The sequence below is a fragment of the Diadema antillarum genome, unplaced genomic scaffold, assembly GCF_040938485.1.
Source record: "Diadema antillarum isolate AM-2024a unplaced genomic scaffold, OU_Dant_1.0 scf00000014, whole genome shotgun sequence".
Classification (NCBI taxonomy): Eukaryota; Metazoa; Echinodermata; class Echinoidea; order Diadematoida; family Diadematidae; genus Diadema; species Diadema antillarum.
In genome coordinates, this window is record NW_027270903.1 from 2,594,593 (window position 1) to 2,612,129 (window position 17,537).

General features: G+C 37.5%; 1 protein-coding gene across 1 annotated transcript; it reads right to left on the reverse strand.

The window, feature by feature from the left end:
* Nucleotides 1–4,033: 4,033 nt before the first annotated feature.
* LOC139722815 (transcription initiation factor TFIID subunit 7-like) lies at nucleotides 4,034–16,126 on the reverse strand. The gene is made up of 11 exons (XM_071634113.1): nucleotides 16,001–16,126; nucleotides 14,104–14,182; nucleotides 13,292–13,344; nucleotides 11,459–11,539; nucleotides 10,165–10,276; nucleotides 9,168–9,226; nucleotides 7,547–7,688; nucleotides 6,604–6,837; nucleotides 5,775–5,884; nucleotides 4,644–4,703; nucleotides 4,034–4,069 (listed from the first exon to the last, which is right to left on the reverse strand). Exons 1-11 carry the CDS (start codon nucleotides 16,115–16,117, stop codon nucleotides 4,034–4,036), a joined length of 1,083 nt encoding a protein of 360 aa, XP_071490214.1. The 5' UTR covers nucleotides 16,118–16,126.
* Nucleotides 16,127–17,537: the final 1,411 nt, after the last annotated feature.

The following is a 17,537-nucleotide window of genomic DNA, read 5'->3' on the forward strand; positions in this document are numbered from 1 at the left end:
CACACTCGCGCCGCTCGCTACGCGACGTCGCTTTTCATATACGCTGGCATCGCTGGATGAAAACAGCAACTGTGTATTAACCCGCTGCGGAGCGCGAATTTAAGAACCCGCGAATATGTTTTCGAGCCGCTCAGCGCGAAAAATTAATCGCGCGAAAATATTGACGTTTACAGTACATGTATTGCATAACCTTTTTTGAAGCTTTACCTGTAGAATTTCGGCATATTGTTGTGTGTGCAATGGTACACGGGATTCTTGTAAGTATATTGTAGTTATTTCAATTCTTAACAAGCACTCTGTAACGTACAAATAGCCGATCTATTAATAAGTCTCCAAAGACATGTAGAGAGTACTGCATACTTCTTCCTTGGCTTACTGTCTTCCTGTCTAAAATTTGATTCATAATGCTGGTAGAAATCACATTCTTGTCACACAGTACAGCATCATATAGCCGCAATATCAGTCTGGCATTTCTCATATATAAGTGTATTCTGGGAGGCCAACAATTTCATCTATACACCTGTAAATATGCTAATGCTCATATCTAGAAGATTGTGCATATAGTAGCAGTTTTGTTGCAACTCAAAACAACTACATGTATTAACTACAAAAGCACTGTATACACTATCTTGAGAAGGAATTGGAACAATTTAAAGCATTTAAAGCAGAAATCTTTAGTGCATGGAAATACAAACTCTTAATGTGTATACTGTATAACAACTTCCTTTTCATCAATTTCCATTTACAAAGGGCTTTGGTAATGTATCACGTGAAATTGTCACAGGAGTCATAAAGAGGTTTAGCGCTCGTACATGTGCACTGCAAATATGGTTTTGCCAGTGAGGGAAGATGTTGACACCCATTCAGCTGAGTTTTTGAGCATTACTGTATGTTATACCTGTATGTCGTATCACAGGGGATATGTGTAAAAACTTATTTGGTGACCAGGAAAGTGTAGAGAGGTTATTGCAACACAAAATGCTCGTATGGCTGGTATCCAGGGTATGTTGGGGATATCTTTTTTCTTATACAATGTGCATGTAGTAGCTTGAAAACACGTACTGTACCACATCTGTGCATTTTTTCATATGTTCCATTCAACACGTAGCAGCATACCATGTGTTGTTCTGGCTGTTTCGAAGTACAACCTTATACAGTGGAAACTCGGTATAACAAGATCCGTGGGACCAAGACAATTTGTTCTTTATATCAGACATTTTGTTATATCTGTAGTCAATAAACAATACTTAACAAAGGAAATAAATTCATTGGGACCGGAGAAATTAATTTGTTATACTTTGTATCAGATATTTTGTTATATCAGATCTTTTTATATCAAGTTTCCACTGTACTGTATTCCTAGTACAATGTCTGCTATGCATACTTGACAAGGAGAAATGCACAAAAAGTCATACCCACTCAAATACGCCCACCAAACCATTGTCTGTTTATTATGCATTGATAGCAAACACAGTACATGTATTATGCTGTGTTCCATTCATTTCTGGACATTCACCTACTATTTAAGTACACACACTTTGACATACAAACACATACACACAAATTCAGAGGTCAGTACACTTGGGTGGCATTTGACATACTGTATTTAGACACATTAAATGCTCAATGTTGAACAAGGTTCTTGAGAACATGACCTTCACGATGCATCAGTTGCAGCATATCTCATGTGCAGATTGTTACAGTTTTCAACATTTGACTGCATTCTGCTGTATTAGAGTAGAGGTGTATATATTGTACATAGTCTTGCTTTGAAATCATGTGAGTACAGTGGATGGAAACGACATATGGGAATAAAGCTCTTTATAGCCTTTTAACATTTCATACTTTGTGTGTATATGTGGTATTTTTCCCCAGAATTACTACTCCTGCTGAAGATAAGGAAGTTCTTTATATTACTGACAGTGTGAATTGACAGTTGTATAATTCAGTTCCCATTCACACGTTCTTGAAGATATACAATGTACCAGAGACCTACTTCAGAAAGCAGTGTACCAGTATGTTCTACTTTTGTAGGCAGTGAGAACAGATAGTTGCACAGATGTATAATCCAATTCATCTGCATACAATTTTCCAGCAGACTTACTCAGGGCCCATTTCAGGAAGCACTGTATAACTCCTGGCAGTGTGAAATGATGGCGTCATAATTCACTTCACATACTGTACATGTATACACTTACATGTATTCTTGCAGATATGTTACACTACCTGAAAGCCATTGCAAAAAAAAAAACATTTTACAATTGCTCTTGATCTTTACTTATACACGCACATGGCTATGCAAAACTCTACAGCAGACCACCAGTACTTGAAAAGACCTTCGACTTAGGCGATTTTTCAACTTAACGAGGTATGCTTAAGCAAGGTTGACTATAGTTGTCAATTTCATTGTTTATGTTTTATCATTTCACTGGATGCAAAAAAGTGTACTGGCAAGGTGTATCCAATGCGCAATGGCCGTCTTTGAATTGCAGACCCTGTGCTGAGTGTTTGTGTATGCAGAGTGGTAATATCCTTTCCTGACAGCATGTAGTGTACTGTAAAAGTGGATATTTTCGTGCGACTAATTTTTCGCGCTCAGCCGGGTAAGGAGAGTTTCCCATGGAATTAAAATTCCACGGATTCAAGATATCAACTACTGGAACATATAGCAAACAAAAATATTCATGTGCTTTTATTTTTGCACTAGTTTCTGGTTGTGCGAAATGAGCGAAAATTTCCACTTTTACAGTATGTACCGGCACTCTCTTTCAAGATAAGCACAGGACAACAAGGCCAAGAAATACATGTAAGCAAGACAACAAATTTATTAGATGCTTAGTTTCATTTTACTGCTATTTGTGATCACACATGTAAATCATACATTATAAAAGAACTACATACCTTGAAAATGGTATTTTGGCTTTGAAAGAACTACAGCCAACTTTGCCTGAATCAAATCTATTTGGACTGCAGAAATAGCTTTGACCTAAGAGATTCGACTTATGAGGGATTAAAATCAATAGAATTTACAGAGAAGAGGACTCGAAAAGACCTAAGTCAATTTAGGCGATTTTTCAACTTATGCGAGGTCAACTTAAAGGGACTGTACAGCACTGGCTGAGGTAGGGATTCATGTTTTGAACATTCCTAAGTAAGATAATGAAAAGCCTCTCATGAAATATGAAAGAGCATGTGATTTTAAGAAGGATTCAACGTTTATTTGATGAAAATTGGTTTTCAAATGGCTGAGATATCCAAAAAAGTGCTAATAATAAAAGGCGACATGCCACAACTTCATTAGGATCTCTTCGTTTCACCGTGTTTTTGGATATCTCAGCCATTTCAAAACTGATTTTCATCTAATAAACTTTTGATACCTATTACAACTGCATGCTCTTTGACATCTCATAGAGTGGTTTCTGAATATCTCGCAAAACGTTAAAAGCTAAATCTTCATCTCGACCAGAACTGTACACACCCTTTAAGCAAGGTTGACTTGTACTACTTTTGTAACACAAGTCACAATGAACCAATGATATGATGTTATGATACTCTCCTGATTCATCTACTCTTGATGACCTGTTTACAACTGACATGCACATGAAGACCAAGACCAGAGACCGCTTTAATGCTGATACAATTGTGTCTCCAATCTATGTTGATTTCTTCCTTGTCAATCACAATGTGTGAATACCAGAATGATCCACTACTTTCCGATAGATCCTCCTCTTCGTATCAATGCTGTACATATCTGGTGAGCCATTCATTGTAGGTCTACGAGCAGACAAACCCACCCATGCTCTACCGCAGGACGTACCCTTAGCCCCACATGTTGCAACTTGTACTCAGCCAGTTAGCACCATGCAGTACACATCTGATTTGTGAAGCTACATTCTGAAGACAGCCTCACACTCCGTCAATTTTTGGGGTCTGCACCAGTGCCAAGTGACTGCAGAGCATCAAACAGTGAGACAGAAGTGTCCTTAACGCGCTGTCGTTGTTAAATGCAACAATGACGCTGATGTTCCTTTTCTCATCTGCTTCCAACAATGACCTTTAGTGTCTCAACCTGTGGTGGTGGGTAGGGGGAGAAAGAAAAAAAAAAGAATATTGTTATGATAAATTACACTTATTACACAAAAATTAGAAGCATAACCATTGCCTCAGACATAAGAATATTTTATCAATGGGTGATTGGAGTACCTGTCATCTTAATCATAAGAAGCATGAAGAAACTAGTAAAATTGTTTAAATTCTCTTTTTATCACTGTTGAATGAGTAAAATGTAAGGTTTGATTCCAAACACTGTATGCCATTCTGACATTAACTATAAGACCGGAAACATTTGCGGCACGAAACTTTTGTGAATCGGAGCTAATGGCCGCCTTCCTATTGCAAATTGCTGATGATGATGATGTACAGCAATGTACTGGCATTTACTGTATTAGGTAGACAAAACTTCAACGCGCATATTACTTTCACAAATTTTAGCTCCTCACAAAATAAATGCAAGTTTCTTGCATGCAAAAATTTCCAGTTTTACAGTAATCAGGCACACTTTACTGTTACAGGAAGGTTTGCATCGGAGGATCTTTTCTACGACGTGGTGCAAAAAAAAAAAGAAAAAAAAAGAGTTTGTTCACCTCCTCTTGCTTCTTCTTCATGTCTGACATCAGATCCTCAAGCTGTGACTGAAACCGTTGCTGTTGGAGACAAGAAAACAGGACTATGTAAAGGAAAAGTTCTTGTACATGTACATACAGACATCACAAATATAGGAGTAGGCCCCCCAACAAGCACTATAGGGCTTATGATGCAGCTTGATAACAAAACCAGTCAAAAAACGGCAACATGAAATATACTGTGAAAGTGGATATTTTTGCGAGACTAATTTTTCGCGCTCAGCCGGGTAAAAAGAGTTTCCATGTTTTTAATTCCACGCAATGAAGACATCAGTTATTGGAACATATGGCAAGCAAAAATATTCACATGCTTTTATTTTTGCCCTTTTTTCTGGTTGTGCGAAATGCACAAAAATTTTAACACCGCGAAAATTTCCACTTTTACAATACACATGAATACAAATCTATTCCATCTACTAATGCCTACCCCTCCCCAAACCATTTCCTGAATACATCCCACCAAAGTTTTGGTTTACACAATGTAATATTTTTCCAAAATGGCTGAAAACTGGTTGAAAACTGGTCGTTACTGCTGAAAAGAACTTTAAGAAAGCAGATAAACAGACATGCCACGATCACATCTGTGGTAAATATCGCAAAAAGTTTGATCCTCCAGCAATAATTGTGTAAAGTTTTTCTTGCACACTGGAGTCCAATTCCTTGATAAGAGCATGAAAGAAGAAAACAGTGGCAAATGAAACTCCATCAGTTTGTGCGTTTCCTTACTGCTACAATGGAAATCACTTTTACATGCACTTTGGAAAATGATGCATCATCAATTTCAGTTGAAATCAACTAAAAGATAAGAATCATTACAGTGCACTACCATTATAACTAATACTGTTACAACACAACACTCGTTACAAGGAAGCAAGAATTCAGGTCCCAAAATCATTATCTACATATCTATGTAATATTGTTTTGCTACGACAAATTTTTGATAAACGAAAGAAATCTGCTGTTGTGGAGGATTTTGTTAAAATGGGAGTCGCCTGTATGAATCTTGCAACTGTGGTAAAAGTTTGCATTCAAAAAGGCAGATGACCTTTAAACAGTGACAGTGAGAGGATGTGATTTTAATTGGTAGCTTACCTTGAGCATTGGGTTATCCAAACTGGCAATGGAATCCTCAAGGCTCTTTTTCTTGCCCTCCTGCTCGATCAGTTCCTCCCTCAACTCTGCGAGCCGCTTTGCCAACTCATCTAGTAGTCCAGGGCGAGAGAGAAAGTGTGTGGAGAGGGAAGAGAGAGGGGTGGGGAGAGAGTGGAAAATGTATGAACTCAGTGCAGACCTCCCAACCTTTCTGACTGAAATGAATAGGGATAATTTGGCCCAAAAGTAGGAAAGAAAGAGCAGTCCCCACAGACAGAAGTGTGTAGTATAATTATCAAGAAAAATATGACAACCCTTACTATAAAACAAAAGCTCGGAATGGTGAAAATGCAGATTCTATCCTTCAAACTCAGAATGGTTGCAAATGGTTGTAAATTCACTAATCACATCTGTAATGTGATGATAATTCATGTAATCCTTACATATGGTGCTTGCCAGCACATTCACCTGACAGCAAGCCTGATATTAGGCAATATCAATTGAAAAAGGTTATTAATGCTTTCAATGCACAACAATGAAATGTATGCTCTTTCAAGTGTTGATTGATGGACCATTCTGGGTCTTCACCTAGTATATGCTAATATAACGGGCAAGCTTATGTACAATGTATTATGCCACTTGGAAAAGATGAAGCGGTGGCCAGACCTACCAAGAAAAAAGAAAAGTCATTTTATGGATGTGCATATGAGCTAATTAAGAACTGGTTCATTACAGGGATGGCACCAAGATCAAAATTATCTCACAAAGTTTTCTTAAAGAGAGTGCCACCATATGAAAGGTGGTGCCACTCTGGGTCCCATATACTCACTTTCCTGTTGGCCATCATCCTCATCCTCCTCCCCTTCCATACCATCCCCTTCCTCTTCGTCGTCAGCTCCCCCTCCATCGCTCTCCTCCATCTTGGATGCCTCTCCCCCCATCAGGACCCGGCCGCCCTCTCCCGCCCCATCCTCCAAGTCCTCGATGTTGACGTCCATGTCCTCCTCGTCATCCTCATCGTCCGAGCTGCTGACGTCGCCGAACATGTCCTGGAGGAGCTCACCTAGTAGGAGAGCAGGCATTGCAAGATAGGGAGCATTACACCTTTAACCCATTGAGGACAGACCGATTTTGCTACAACAATCATTTCCCATAGACACCTGCCCAAGTACACTTGGGACTAGCCTTCAACGGGTGAACTCACTCACGTGTAGTGGCAATCTTCACAGAACTGATTCATAGCCTGCTCTCGTTTGCAGACTAGGCTGTATGTATAGTTTAACCCTACATTAAATGCATGCAACATCTCACTACTTCCACTTCTCTTCTTCTTGTCATATGGCGTGTGGTTCCTGGTTGATCATATGTTGAGTTGGTGATCATTATTCTGTATCCAGTCACTGGGGGCAAACCACAAATGGACCAGTATCATCTCTCTGTTTTCGAGCACGCATATTTAAGAAATGGACTATTTCACTGGGCTTGCATTTTGCTCTGTGTGAGGATTGTAATGTGATTTTTTTTGTGTGTGCTTGGTTGTGTATCCCTCACACCAACATGAGACCACTTCCACTTTATATCCCATGTATGTCTCTATGAAGTCTAAGGTCACAAGTATCTTCACAAATATAATGCCTATATGCCTGGATTATGTAAAGAAACACTGATTCCAACCGTTCAACTAGTAGAAATGATCAAAGAAAATGTGGCTGTCTTTGGTACCCTCCATCAAACGCGCCCCCCCCAAACACGATCCCTCCCGCTCTCCTCACCGTTCTGAGTCGACTCCATCATGTCGGTTCTGTCGTCTTTGATATCCTCCTCTGCCAGCACCTCCCAGCGGATCTTGATGGCTGTGCTGTCCATCCGTAGCAACCGCTTCACCTCCTCTTCCACATCAGGGGCCTCAATGTACTGCATTACAGAAGGCATACATATAGTCATTTAATTTTCATTGGGGTGCGCGTGTGTGTGTATCAGCAAAAATTACAATCTGATTTTTGCATTGATAACTCCCAATATGATTAAACTGTCTAAATGCTACTTCAGGGTCTTAAGACATAATATGTTAATAAAATAATTTGAAATCTACAACAATTACATTCATTGTCCAAACAAATCACACACATGAAACCATTTTACGTATTGCTTTAACACTGGCAGGATCACACTAATCACACAAATTGGACAGATGCACAAGTGTGGTTATACATCATATCAATTTGAATGAAATTCAAATAAAGAATATCAAATTTTTTGTTTAAATATCAAGGAACCTGATGTACAAATAACTCAGTGAAATACTTAAATTCACTAGATTAGATTAGCATCTCAGGTAAATCTTTATCATGTAAGACAGAATATTCCTACACATCTTTAATATCCATGAACATTTCCTACCAGCAATAATACAAAAAGCCATTATATAAAATGTTATAATCAATAGAGATCTAATACACTCAGGATATAGGCTCATATATAAAATGCCCATCATCTCTAAAAGAAATTCTGAGATGCCTCCAACTCCCCCCCCCCCCAAAAAAAAACAAGGAAAAGTAGAAATTACGCGGTGCGTAATACATGTCCCCGCCGGAAGTAGCATTTAGTAGCAAAATGTACAATATAGGTAAAAAATCAAGGTCAAAGGTCAAAGAAGTCAAAGGTCAAAACTCTGTGTAGAAGTTTTGAAGCCCTCACCTAGTGCCATCACATAAAGCAAACGGAATCGAAATCGGGTTAGAAATGGCGAAGGAGTAGCATTTTGTAGCAAAATGTACAATATAGGTAAAAAATCAAGGTCAAATAAAGGTCAAAGAAGTCAAAGGTCAAAATTCTGTATAGAAGTTTTGAAGCCCTCACCTAGTGCCATCACATAAAGCCAACGGAATCGAAATCGGGTTAAAAATGGCGAAGGAGTAGCATTTTGTAGCCAATGTACAATATAGGTCAAAAATCAAGGTCAAAGGTCAAAGAAGTGAAAGGTCAAAATTCTGTGTAGAAGTTTTGATGCCCTCACCTAGTGCCATCACACAAAGCAAACGGAATCGAAATCGGGTTAGAAATGGCGAAGGAGTAGCATTTTGAAGTAAAATGTACAATATAGGTCAAAGGTCAAGGTCAAAGGTCACAACTGAAATTCTGTGTAGGGGTTTCAAAGCTCCCATGTAGTGCTATCATATAAAGCAAACAGAATCAAAATTGGCTCATAAATGACAGAGAAGCAGCAAATTGAACATTTTGATCACACACGGACGCACAGACGGACGGACGGACGGACGGACGGACGGACGGACACACGGACACACACACGTACAGAGCCCATTTCATAGTCCCCTGCTCGAACTCGTTCGGCGGGGACAATTATATCAATGAATAAAATACACATATAAGTACCTTCTTTTTGGCAGTTTTCCTGAAGCGCCTTTTCCTGACATTTTTCAGTGGTGGTGTGACTGTAAAATTTTGGAAAAAGAATTGGATAAGGCACAGAAAAAAAACAACATATAAATCCAGAGATACAATGGGTACAGTCACTCTCATCCCATCAGCAAAGACTCGAGGCCATATTCAAAACAAAAATGACAACTAACAACTGGCATCATGACATGAAACGATGTGTCTAGGAAACGACAAGTGAGGGCAGCAGTGACATTCACTCTGTGACATGCTGACAGCTCTGCCACATCACTGCCAGCCACATTGCTGTAAGAGTTTCATTTTCTGTCACCATTTACAGAGCTGAGCATGGGTATGAACAAAATAGTCTGAACCAGACACAGCAGAACAAAATATTTACAGCTAAGGCAAAATAAAAGAGGGCAGAAACACAAAATACATAAGGACCCCATCCATGTCAAGTTCTGCTTATGATGACAGTCTGGATCTCCTGTACCAATTTCTCCCTTTTTCACATATGAGTACAGTATGTATAATAATATTGCTTTAAATTTATATGTATTAGGGACAATGTTGTTATGAAATTGACAATTGCAAAGTTGATTTGTACGTTTACATGTTTTGTGATACTATGTATTAGTTTGTATTGATTTGTCATTGTGCTTGGAGAAAGATAATGCAGAAATAAACCAAAACCAAACCAAAGCAAACCAAACCGGAAAAGACCAGTGTTTAAAGAAAAAAAAGAAAAAAAGAAAAAACAAAAATACAATACATATAAAGCAAACTTTTGTTACGACTTAATAAATTGTAGCTGTATCTGCCCCGTCATGGGAATTTCACTTTTATTTCATTTTCATTCATTTATTCATTCAGTCTTCTTTCAGCAGGGTAGCCCCATCAGTAGGCAGGTACTGTTCTTCCTGGGGGCCCTGCACATTTTAGAAGACAAGACTGCTTTATTGACATAATTCAGAATGTTATGTCTACATACTTCCATGCTTCAAGATGAATTTCTTGTCCACCTTCTCCGGCTTCTTAACTGGGTTTTGCTTGACTTCCTCCTCTGGTAGTAACGGTGCATCTTCCACATTGCAAACTAACATCTAAAAATAGAGAGAAAAAAAATGTCTCCATCCATTAAGATTACATTTTGAGCAGAAGAAAAACAAAAAAGAAACCCACACAACTCAACAAATATGTGTATCAAAAGAAAGTTGTATAAACAATGTACCACTATGCTCACAATTCAAAATCTCAGGAAGATGAAATGATTGAAATTAATCGAATTCCTTTGGGACAATGATTTGTCGGGTGGAGCTGAATCACTTCATATCTTTGCACATATTCTTGGTGTTCAGCACCACAGTCGCAGAGATCTATATGTGGTATGAAGAAACAAAATTAAATCACGCTCTCGTAGCATGTCCTAACTTTCTATTCATGCGTTTGATATAGTGCACTCCCGTTACAACAAACACGGTTATAACGAAATTTCGTTATAACGAAGTAATTCTTCTGGTCCCAAAATTATCACCATTAAAGTCTATGGTACAAAATTCGCTTATAACGAACACGGTTATAGCGAAATTTCCGTTATAAAGAAGTCTTTTCCGAGCGCCACAGACAAAGAAAAACAAAAGAAATGTGCTCCGTTATAACGAAATGCGAATTGCTTTCGAAAATACGTAGCGGAACAAGCATTTATAGTGTCTCTGCATGGGGGAACGCTTCACACCACTGTGTGTTCGCTCCATGTGTCACGCACAGTTTCTGAGGGGAACTTGCGTTTATTATTGTAATACAGTTTGAATATCCCATCACATTTCACATAGCTTTCCAGTGTATGATGAGTCTTCAGCAAACAGGACGTGGTTTCCTTGTTTTCGTTATATAGTGTATTTGTTCGGTTATAACGAAATTTCGTTATAACGAAAGAAAACTGCCGGTCCCGAGCATTTCGTTATAACGGGAGTGCACTGTACTGTTTGAATCAATTCCTTTATAGGTAACTTTTCATTTCAATGGCTGCCAACTTGCTTTTGATAAAACCTCCTAAAAGTAATCTCCAGTCTAATCTACAGCATGCTACTCTTGAAACATGCATTGCAATAATCACAAACATTGCATTATATTTACCTCTAGACAAAATGAACAAAAATTATCAATCACTGAAACAACTCTACCAACAGCACAATGGTTGTGTGTCAGTGTTACATGAGTTATCAAATGTGTTATACATTTACTTCACAGTACGAGCAAATACCTGCTGCTTTCACTTATACTACCTTTGAAATGTCCGCTGTTTTCCAGAATGTCTTTTTATCAAAAGTCTTGTGTGATTCAATCATACAAGGCAGATCAACAATCTGAGAAACAAACAAAAGACAAACAGACAAGAATAATTTTTTTATTGATACCTTTTGCATAACTGATATTTAATGAATTTTAACTTTATACCTGAATATGGAATGAAATCTCATTCCTTTTACATCTAGTTTCACATTATATCACATGGAGGTTCCTTCTTCACACTTTTTATGACAAGCTCCTTATTTGCTTGTTACAAGCTGAATAATATTTGAAAGTTATTTTGCCCAATTAATGGCAAAATGCAGCATAGAAACCAGAGAAATACAGTAATATTTACTTTCATGCATGAACATAAAAGCCTCTGACAATTATCATGTATGAAGTAAGCATAGAATTTGGATGCCAAAGTACATTGTTTGTGAAGAAAGTGGTCTGCTTGTGCTTCAAAGTGGAAAAGGGACAGGAGTACAACCCACTATTTGTCAAACTTTATAATACTTCCTGTTGTTTAGTCCATAGTTTTTGCATTATAAAGAAAGAAACCCTGTCAAAGAGGAATGACTTTCTACACTTTGCCACTAAACTGCACTGATTCCAAATATTTGAAGGAACCCCCTTTCAACACAGCATTGCCTTATCTCAATAACTGAGAATGCTAGTATATTGCAATGTACTCTATTTATTGCAGTACTTATCAATGTGATGTTGTTTGAACACTGAAATTGTCAACAGAGCTCATCATGATATTGTACAATAAGCATCGTTGTGGCCTTTGTACGAAATGAAATTCCAGAGTGATATGTATCCATACATTATCAAATAGATACAACTGTTGAAATAGTCAAATCACCCTATATGATATGAATGTCATGGATTAAACGGGATGGCTAGTAACTGATCAGTGATAATCAGTGGGAATGCTGGGGGATGATTGTTCAAATCACTGTGGGATTCATTTAAGAGTACATTATGATTATATATCTATTGTTGTGTGAAAATTATTTGTTTCAAAATGGTTTCATATTCAAGTAATGTGAAGCTTATTATTTTCAGGTTAGCATGCCTGTACGGGGCATTAAACTGCACATTACTTGAATATGAGACCGTTCTGAAGCAAATAATTTTCACACAACAATAGATATATAATGCACTCTTAAATGAATCCCACAAGGATTGGAACAATCATCCCCAGCATTCCCACTGATCAGTTAGTAGCCATCCCCCCAAAGGACAAGTTCACCTTCATAGACATGTGGGTTGAGTGAATGCAGCAATATTAGTAGAACACATCAATGAGAGTTTGAGGAAAATTGGACAATCCGTTCGAAAGTTATGAATTTTTGTAGTTTCTGCTGGATGAGAAGACTACTTAGCTTGTGATGTCATATGAGTACAACTATATAAAGAAAGCATAAAGAAAATCCAAGATATTCTCACTTTTCTCACATAATAAAAGAACACTCGACTTCTCTCTTTCAGAAGTCACGGGGAATAATATTACCCCTCACATAAGTCAGTAACAAGTCGAAGAAATGTGCACTTTATTAAAAAAGTCAAGTTTTGTGAAATTCCCTTTTTATTTTCCTTATATCGTTGTACGCATGTGACATCATACACTGTAGTAGTCTTCTCCTCCAGCAGTGATTGCACAGATATTATAAAAATTCATAACTTTTGAACAGATTGTCGGATTTTCCCCAAACTTTCACTGATGTGTTCTACTAATATTGTTACCTTCACTAAATCCACATGTATATGAAGGTGAACTTGTCCTTTAACGAGGGAAGTAAATATGACGGAATGTATACCTTTGCTGCAAATGTCTCCTCTTCAATTGAAACCAGAGCATGTCTGCAGTCACCTGTGGATGTTTATACATGACAGGAATTTTATCACTGATTACCTTTCAAGGTTAGAGGTTACCTGGCTGCTAACTTGTCAATGCACATTATGATTTATTTTCGTACAGTGTGTAATAAAGGCCTCAATTGGCCTCAATCAATCAATCAATCAATCAATCAATCAATCAACATAAGTCCAGACTTTCTCCCCCTTCACCATGTATAAATGAAATAATTAACATTTTGTATTTTGGAACGTAAATATAACATGAAAGGCAAACAGAATAAATATCTTACTTAATACAGCTCACATACACTGTATGTTTTAGACAGTTGAATTGACTAATAAAATTATCAATACATACAATTAATGTAAAGAAACTGGTCTCTACAAAACAATTACAGTACATTTTGCCGTTTGGTGCCAGCACACGGCAAAATCTAACTTTCACTAGGATCAGGATCAATCTACTAATTCATCTGGCCGACAAAACACAACAAATAGTGAAGTTGCTAGCAAAGTACAGTGTATAGCAAATACAAGGCAAAATTATATTCTATGTCAAACATTACTTAAATCTTTCAAATGTAGTTTGCAAAATATGTGTTTCCCTAGCCTCAGTAGTAGCTACATACCAACGAAGGTCTGCTTTCTATTTAAGAGAAGAGGCTATAAAACTGGTTCTCATGTCTCAGTTCATTTTCAAATCTGATTGTACATGTATCTGCACATTTGCCTAGTTTCAATTCATGGTCAGAACTGTATTTTCAACACTCACTGTGCATTTCAATAGCCAGGTAATCTTTCAAAGTCTGTGCTCCAGACTGGATAAGCGCTCGTAAGTCTGCCGCTGCATGCTGCAAAAGGAAAAAAAAAATATTAAGAATTTCTGCATGCTTCAGAACTGTACTACGATACAGAAATAGAGTTCTTGAGGTACAGAAACAAAGGCTATGTTTAACTGTCACAACAATAGTATGATAGTCAGCCAATATTATGCAACATATCTTTCAAGTAAACTTACAGTAACTGAGCTAAAAATCCATTTGTACAAACTAAACTGATTATGGCAAGCTCAAAGAGGTCAGTTGAGAAATGTGTGTGTGTGTAAAGCAAATAAAGTTCTTGCCATTCTCCAAAGGAATGTTCATCAGTGCAGTCCCAGTACCAAAAGCAAAGCCTACAAAGCTCTTGTTTGACCGCATCTTGAATATGCATCTGCTGTCACCGATCCATACCAGGTCGAGTACATTCAGATGTTGGACAAAGTTCAAAGAAGGGCCCTTCGCTTTGTGGTCAATAACTAAAGGCGGAAGTCCAGTGATACCGCAATGCTGAAACATTGGAGTGGGAAAGTCTAGCTGACAGACTACTCTATGCCAGATTGAGCCAGTTCTACCTAATTCACTAGGGAGAATCCCCAGTTACATTAACCAAGTTTCAACCCAGAAATTCTAACCGCTCAAGTCGGCGTTTTACACCGGATGCCTACAATATAATCAAGTCCAGAACTGACAGGCATTTGTACTCTTTTCTGCCCAGAACAATACGGGACTGGAATGATCTTCCCTTTGCTATTACATCAATGCCATCCTTAGATAAATTCAAAGCCGCTTTAGATAAGTTGTAAGTTGTAAGTCACATCTGCACCCGACCACAGCGTCATGGAACATTCGTTCTGTTGCTGTGTATCCGTGATGATGATGATGTGTGTTTATCTGTGTGTGTTTGTGTGCCCTCCAGGAACTGTCTTTCTCAACTAACTTCATTCAACTTCTCCTAGATGCTAAATCATTTGTACATTGATTTTTAGCTCCCAGTTATACTTGAAAGATACATCACATGATATTAGAGAGCTAACTTCAAAATCAAGTTAAGATTCCACAGACAGTGTACTATATGTCATGATTGCTTGCAAAGAGTGAGTTGTTTCAAGTGGCGAAATGAAATAATGAAACTTCCCGATTACGATTCACTCTTAAATACTTGTAGGCTGCTTCAATACTTGAGTGAGTGGAAATATAAGTATAGATGGTCTACATTTCCTGTGATTTTGGTGCAATTTGTGGGTGCAGAATTTGACATAGCTAAATTTACATGGATAGCTAGAACAGTAACGCTACAACTACAAGTGAACATTATGCATTAGTGACCCATATGAATTCACTACGAATACTAGTACAGCATACACAGACTACTCACTCTAAAATCTACACTGGTCTACAGCTCTAACTGTTAGGGATAAAACTAAAAGCAGCACGAACATGCATTTTCATCGCCAATCCTGTCTGGCTAGGTTCCCGTGTGGGTGTGGTAAAATTAATTTAACTGAAGTTCTGTCTCTGATCTCTCCGTCTGAGTAGATCATAGATGATTGTTTTGACCTGCACCAGTTAGAAACAGACATCCACATGAATATTGTGTTTGGCAAGTTTGCCTATAATCCATCCAAAATAATCTTAATCATCAAGAGTTTTCAGCGGAAAGACTCATAATAAGATGTCAACAGCACAACAAGAAACGACTGGTATAGACTATGTGCGTCCATTTATAATCACTGTACTAACACAAATCTATACATATGGGACTAATGTCTACCCTCCATCTGTTTCTCCCCAATACCGTTGTTTCTCGAATTTCGTCTTAAAAACGTTCATAAAGTAGACTTTACTTACTTCTGGAACACGGAGAATTAAATGGTTTTCCAAATCAGGAAGGAGCTCTTCCTTTCGCTTTGTTGCAGGTGTTGGAGGGGCTTTCGAAGACATTTTAGTTAGAGGGCTGATCACCATACAACCAACACAAAGTCAACAGCAGGATAACATCGATAACTTACGGTGTAGATCGATTACCTAGCTGAATACTTATACTACTGCGAAGCGGCAATTAGCAAGCGAAGAACAGCTATCCACACAGCTCGCACAGCACAACGATGAACTGTAGTCACGACCACAGAAGGTCACGACCATGAAAAGGATTTTAAAAAAAAAGGCCACGAATGAAAAAAAAAATAAAAAAAAATGCAATGCTATTATCTTTCCACCCTAATTGTGGCTCTTGACGTCGGGAGCAATAATGCACTTTAGGGCCCTATCAATTTAGATACAATCACAATATTACAAATCAAGCCAGATTATACAAGTAGTTGTAAATTTATTGATAAGATATCTTGAAAGTGACATGTTATAGTAACAGTAACATGAAATTGAAATGAGGGAGAGAGAGAGAGAGAGAGAGAGAGAGACGTACAGACAGACAGATGGATGAACCATCATACTGTCAATGAATATATATATTATGTATATATATATATATATATATATATATACATATATCATATATACTCAAGTATATATATATATATATATATATATATATATATATATATATATATGTATATATATATATATATTTATATGTATGCATATACTTGTATATACATATAAGCTAAGTAAGTATAGAGGCCATTTTATTCATGCCATTTTTTTTTTTTCGGAGTATAACTTCAGTAGGCCGGGTAGGGCCTTTTAAAACATTAGAATTCAGAAACTAAACATTTGCTAAAGGGTTATCGGAAGTAATTTTGCTTATACAGTATTGTCTCAAGTTTCCGTCCCCATTGAGATTTCAAATATAAAATAATCTATTATTTGTATCGAGATTTCACATTTTGTTCACATTTTGTAATGACTATCCAGGGTAACCTCTTCAGTGTTTCACTGCTCTACCAGAGGGCCCTGCCATTATACCCTAGCTTTGCCAGGTTTATGGACTCAGGTATTTGTCGCGCATGATTATAATCTAGTACATGTACCATAGTGCATCCAAAATCATGCACTAAGGGCCGTCTTTATGTCTGAAGATATTAAATGCAAAACAGATATGTAAACACATTTTTGTTTACTTGAGATATTTGAGATTAAGCCTGTTGAAACACAGATAATCATATCAATTAGAATATACGTGATAATTCTGATATCTTGTAAATAAACTTTCTTGTTGTGTAACGAGTGTAGTAGTATCATTGCAAAGATTCTGTTTTTGTCTATTTGATGATGACCCTACTTTAAAAACAAAGAACAAAATGCCACTTAGGCCTATATCTGATTTCGAATTCGAACTCTTATAAGAACAATGTAGGCCTACATATGCACATATATATCTATAATATATATGTTGATAAGGTAGTCCACGTGTTGGCAAGATAAAAAG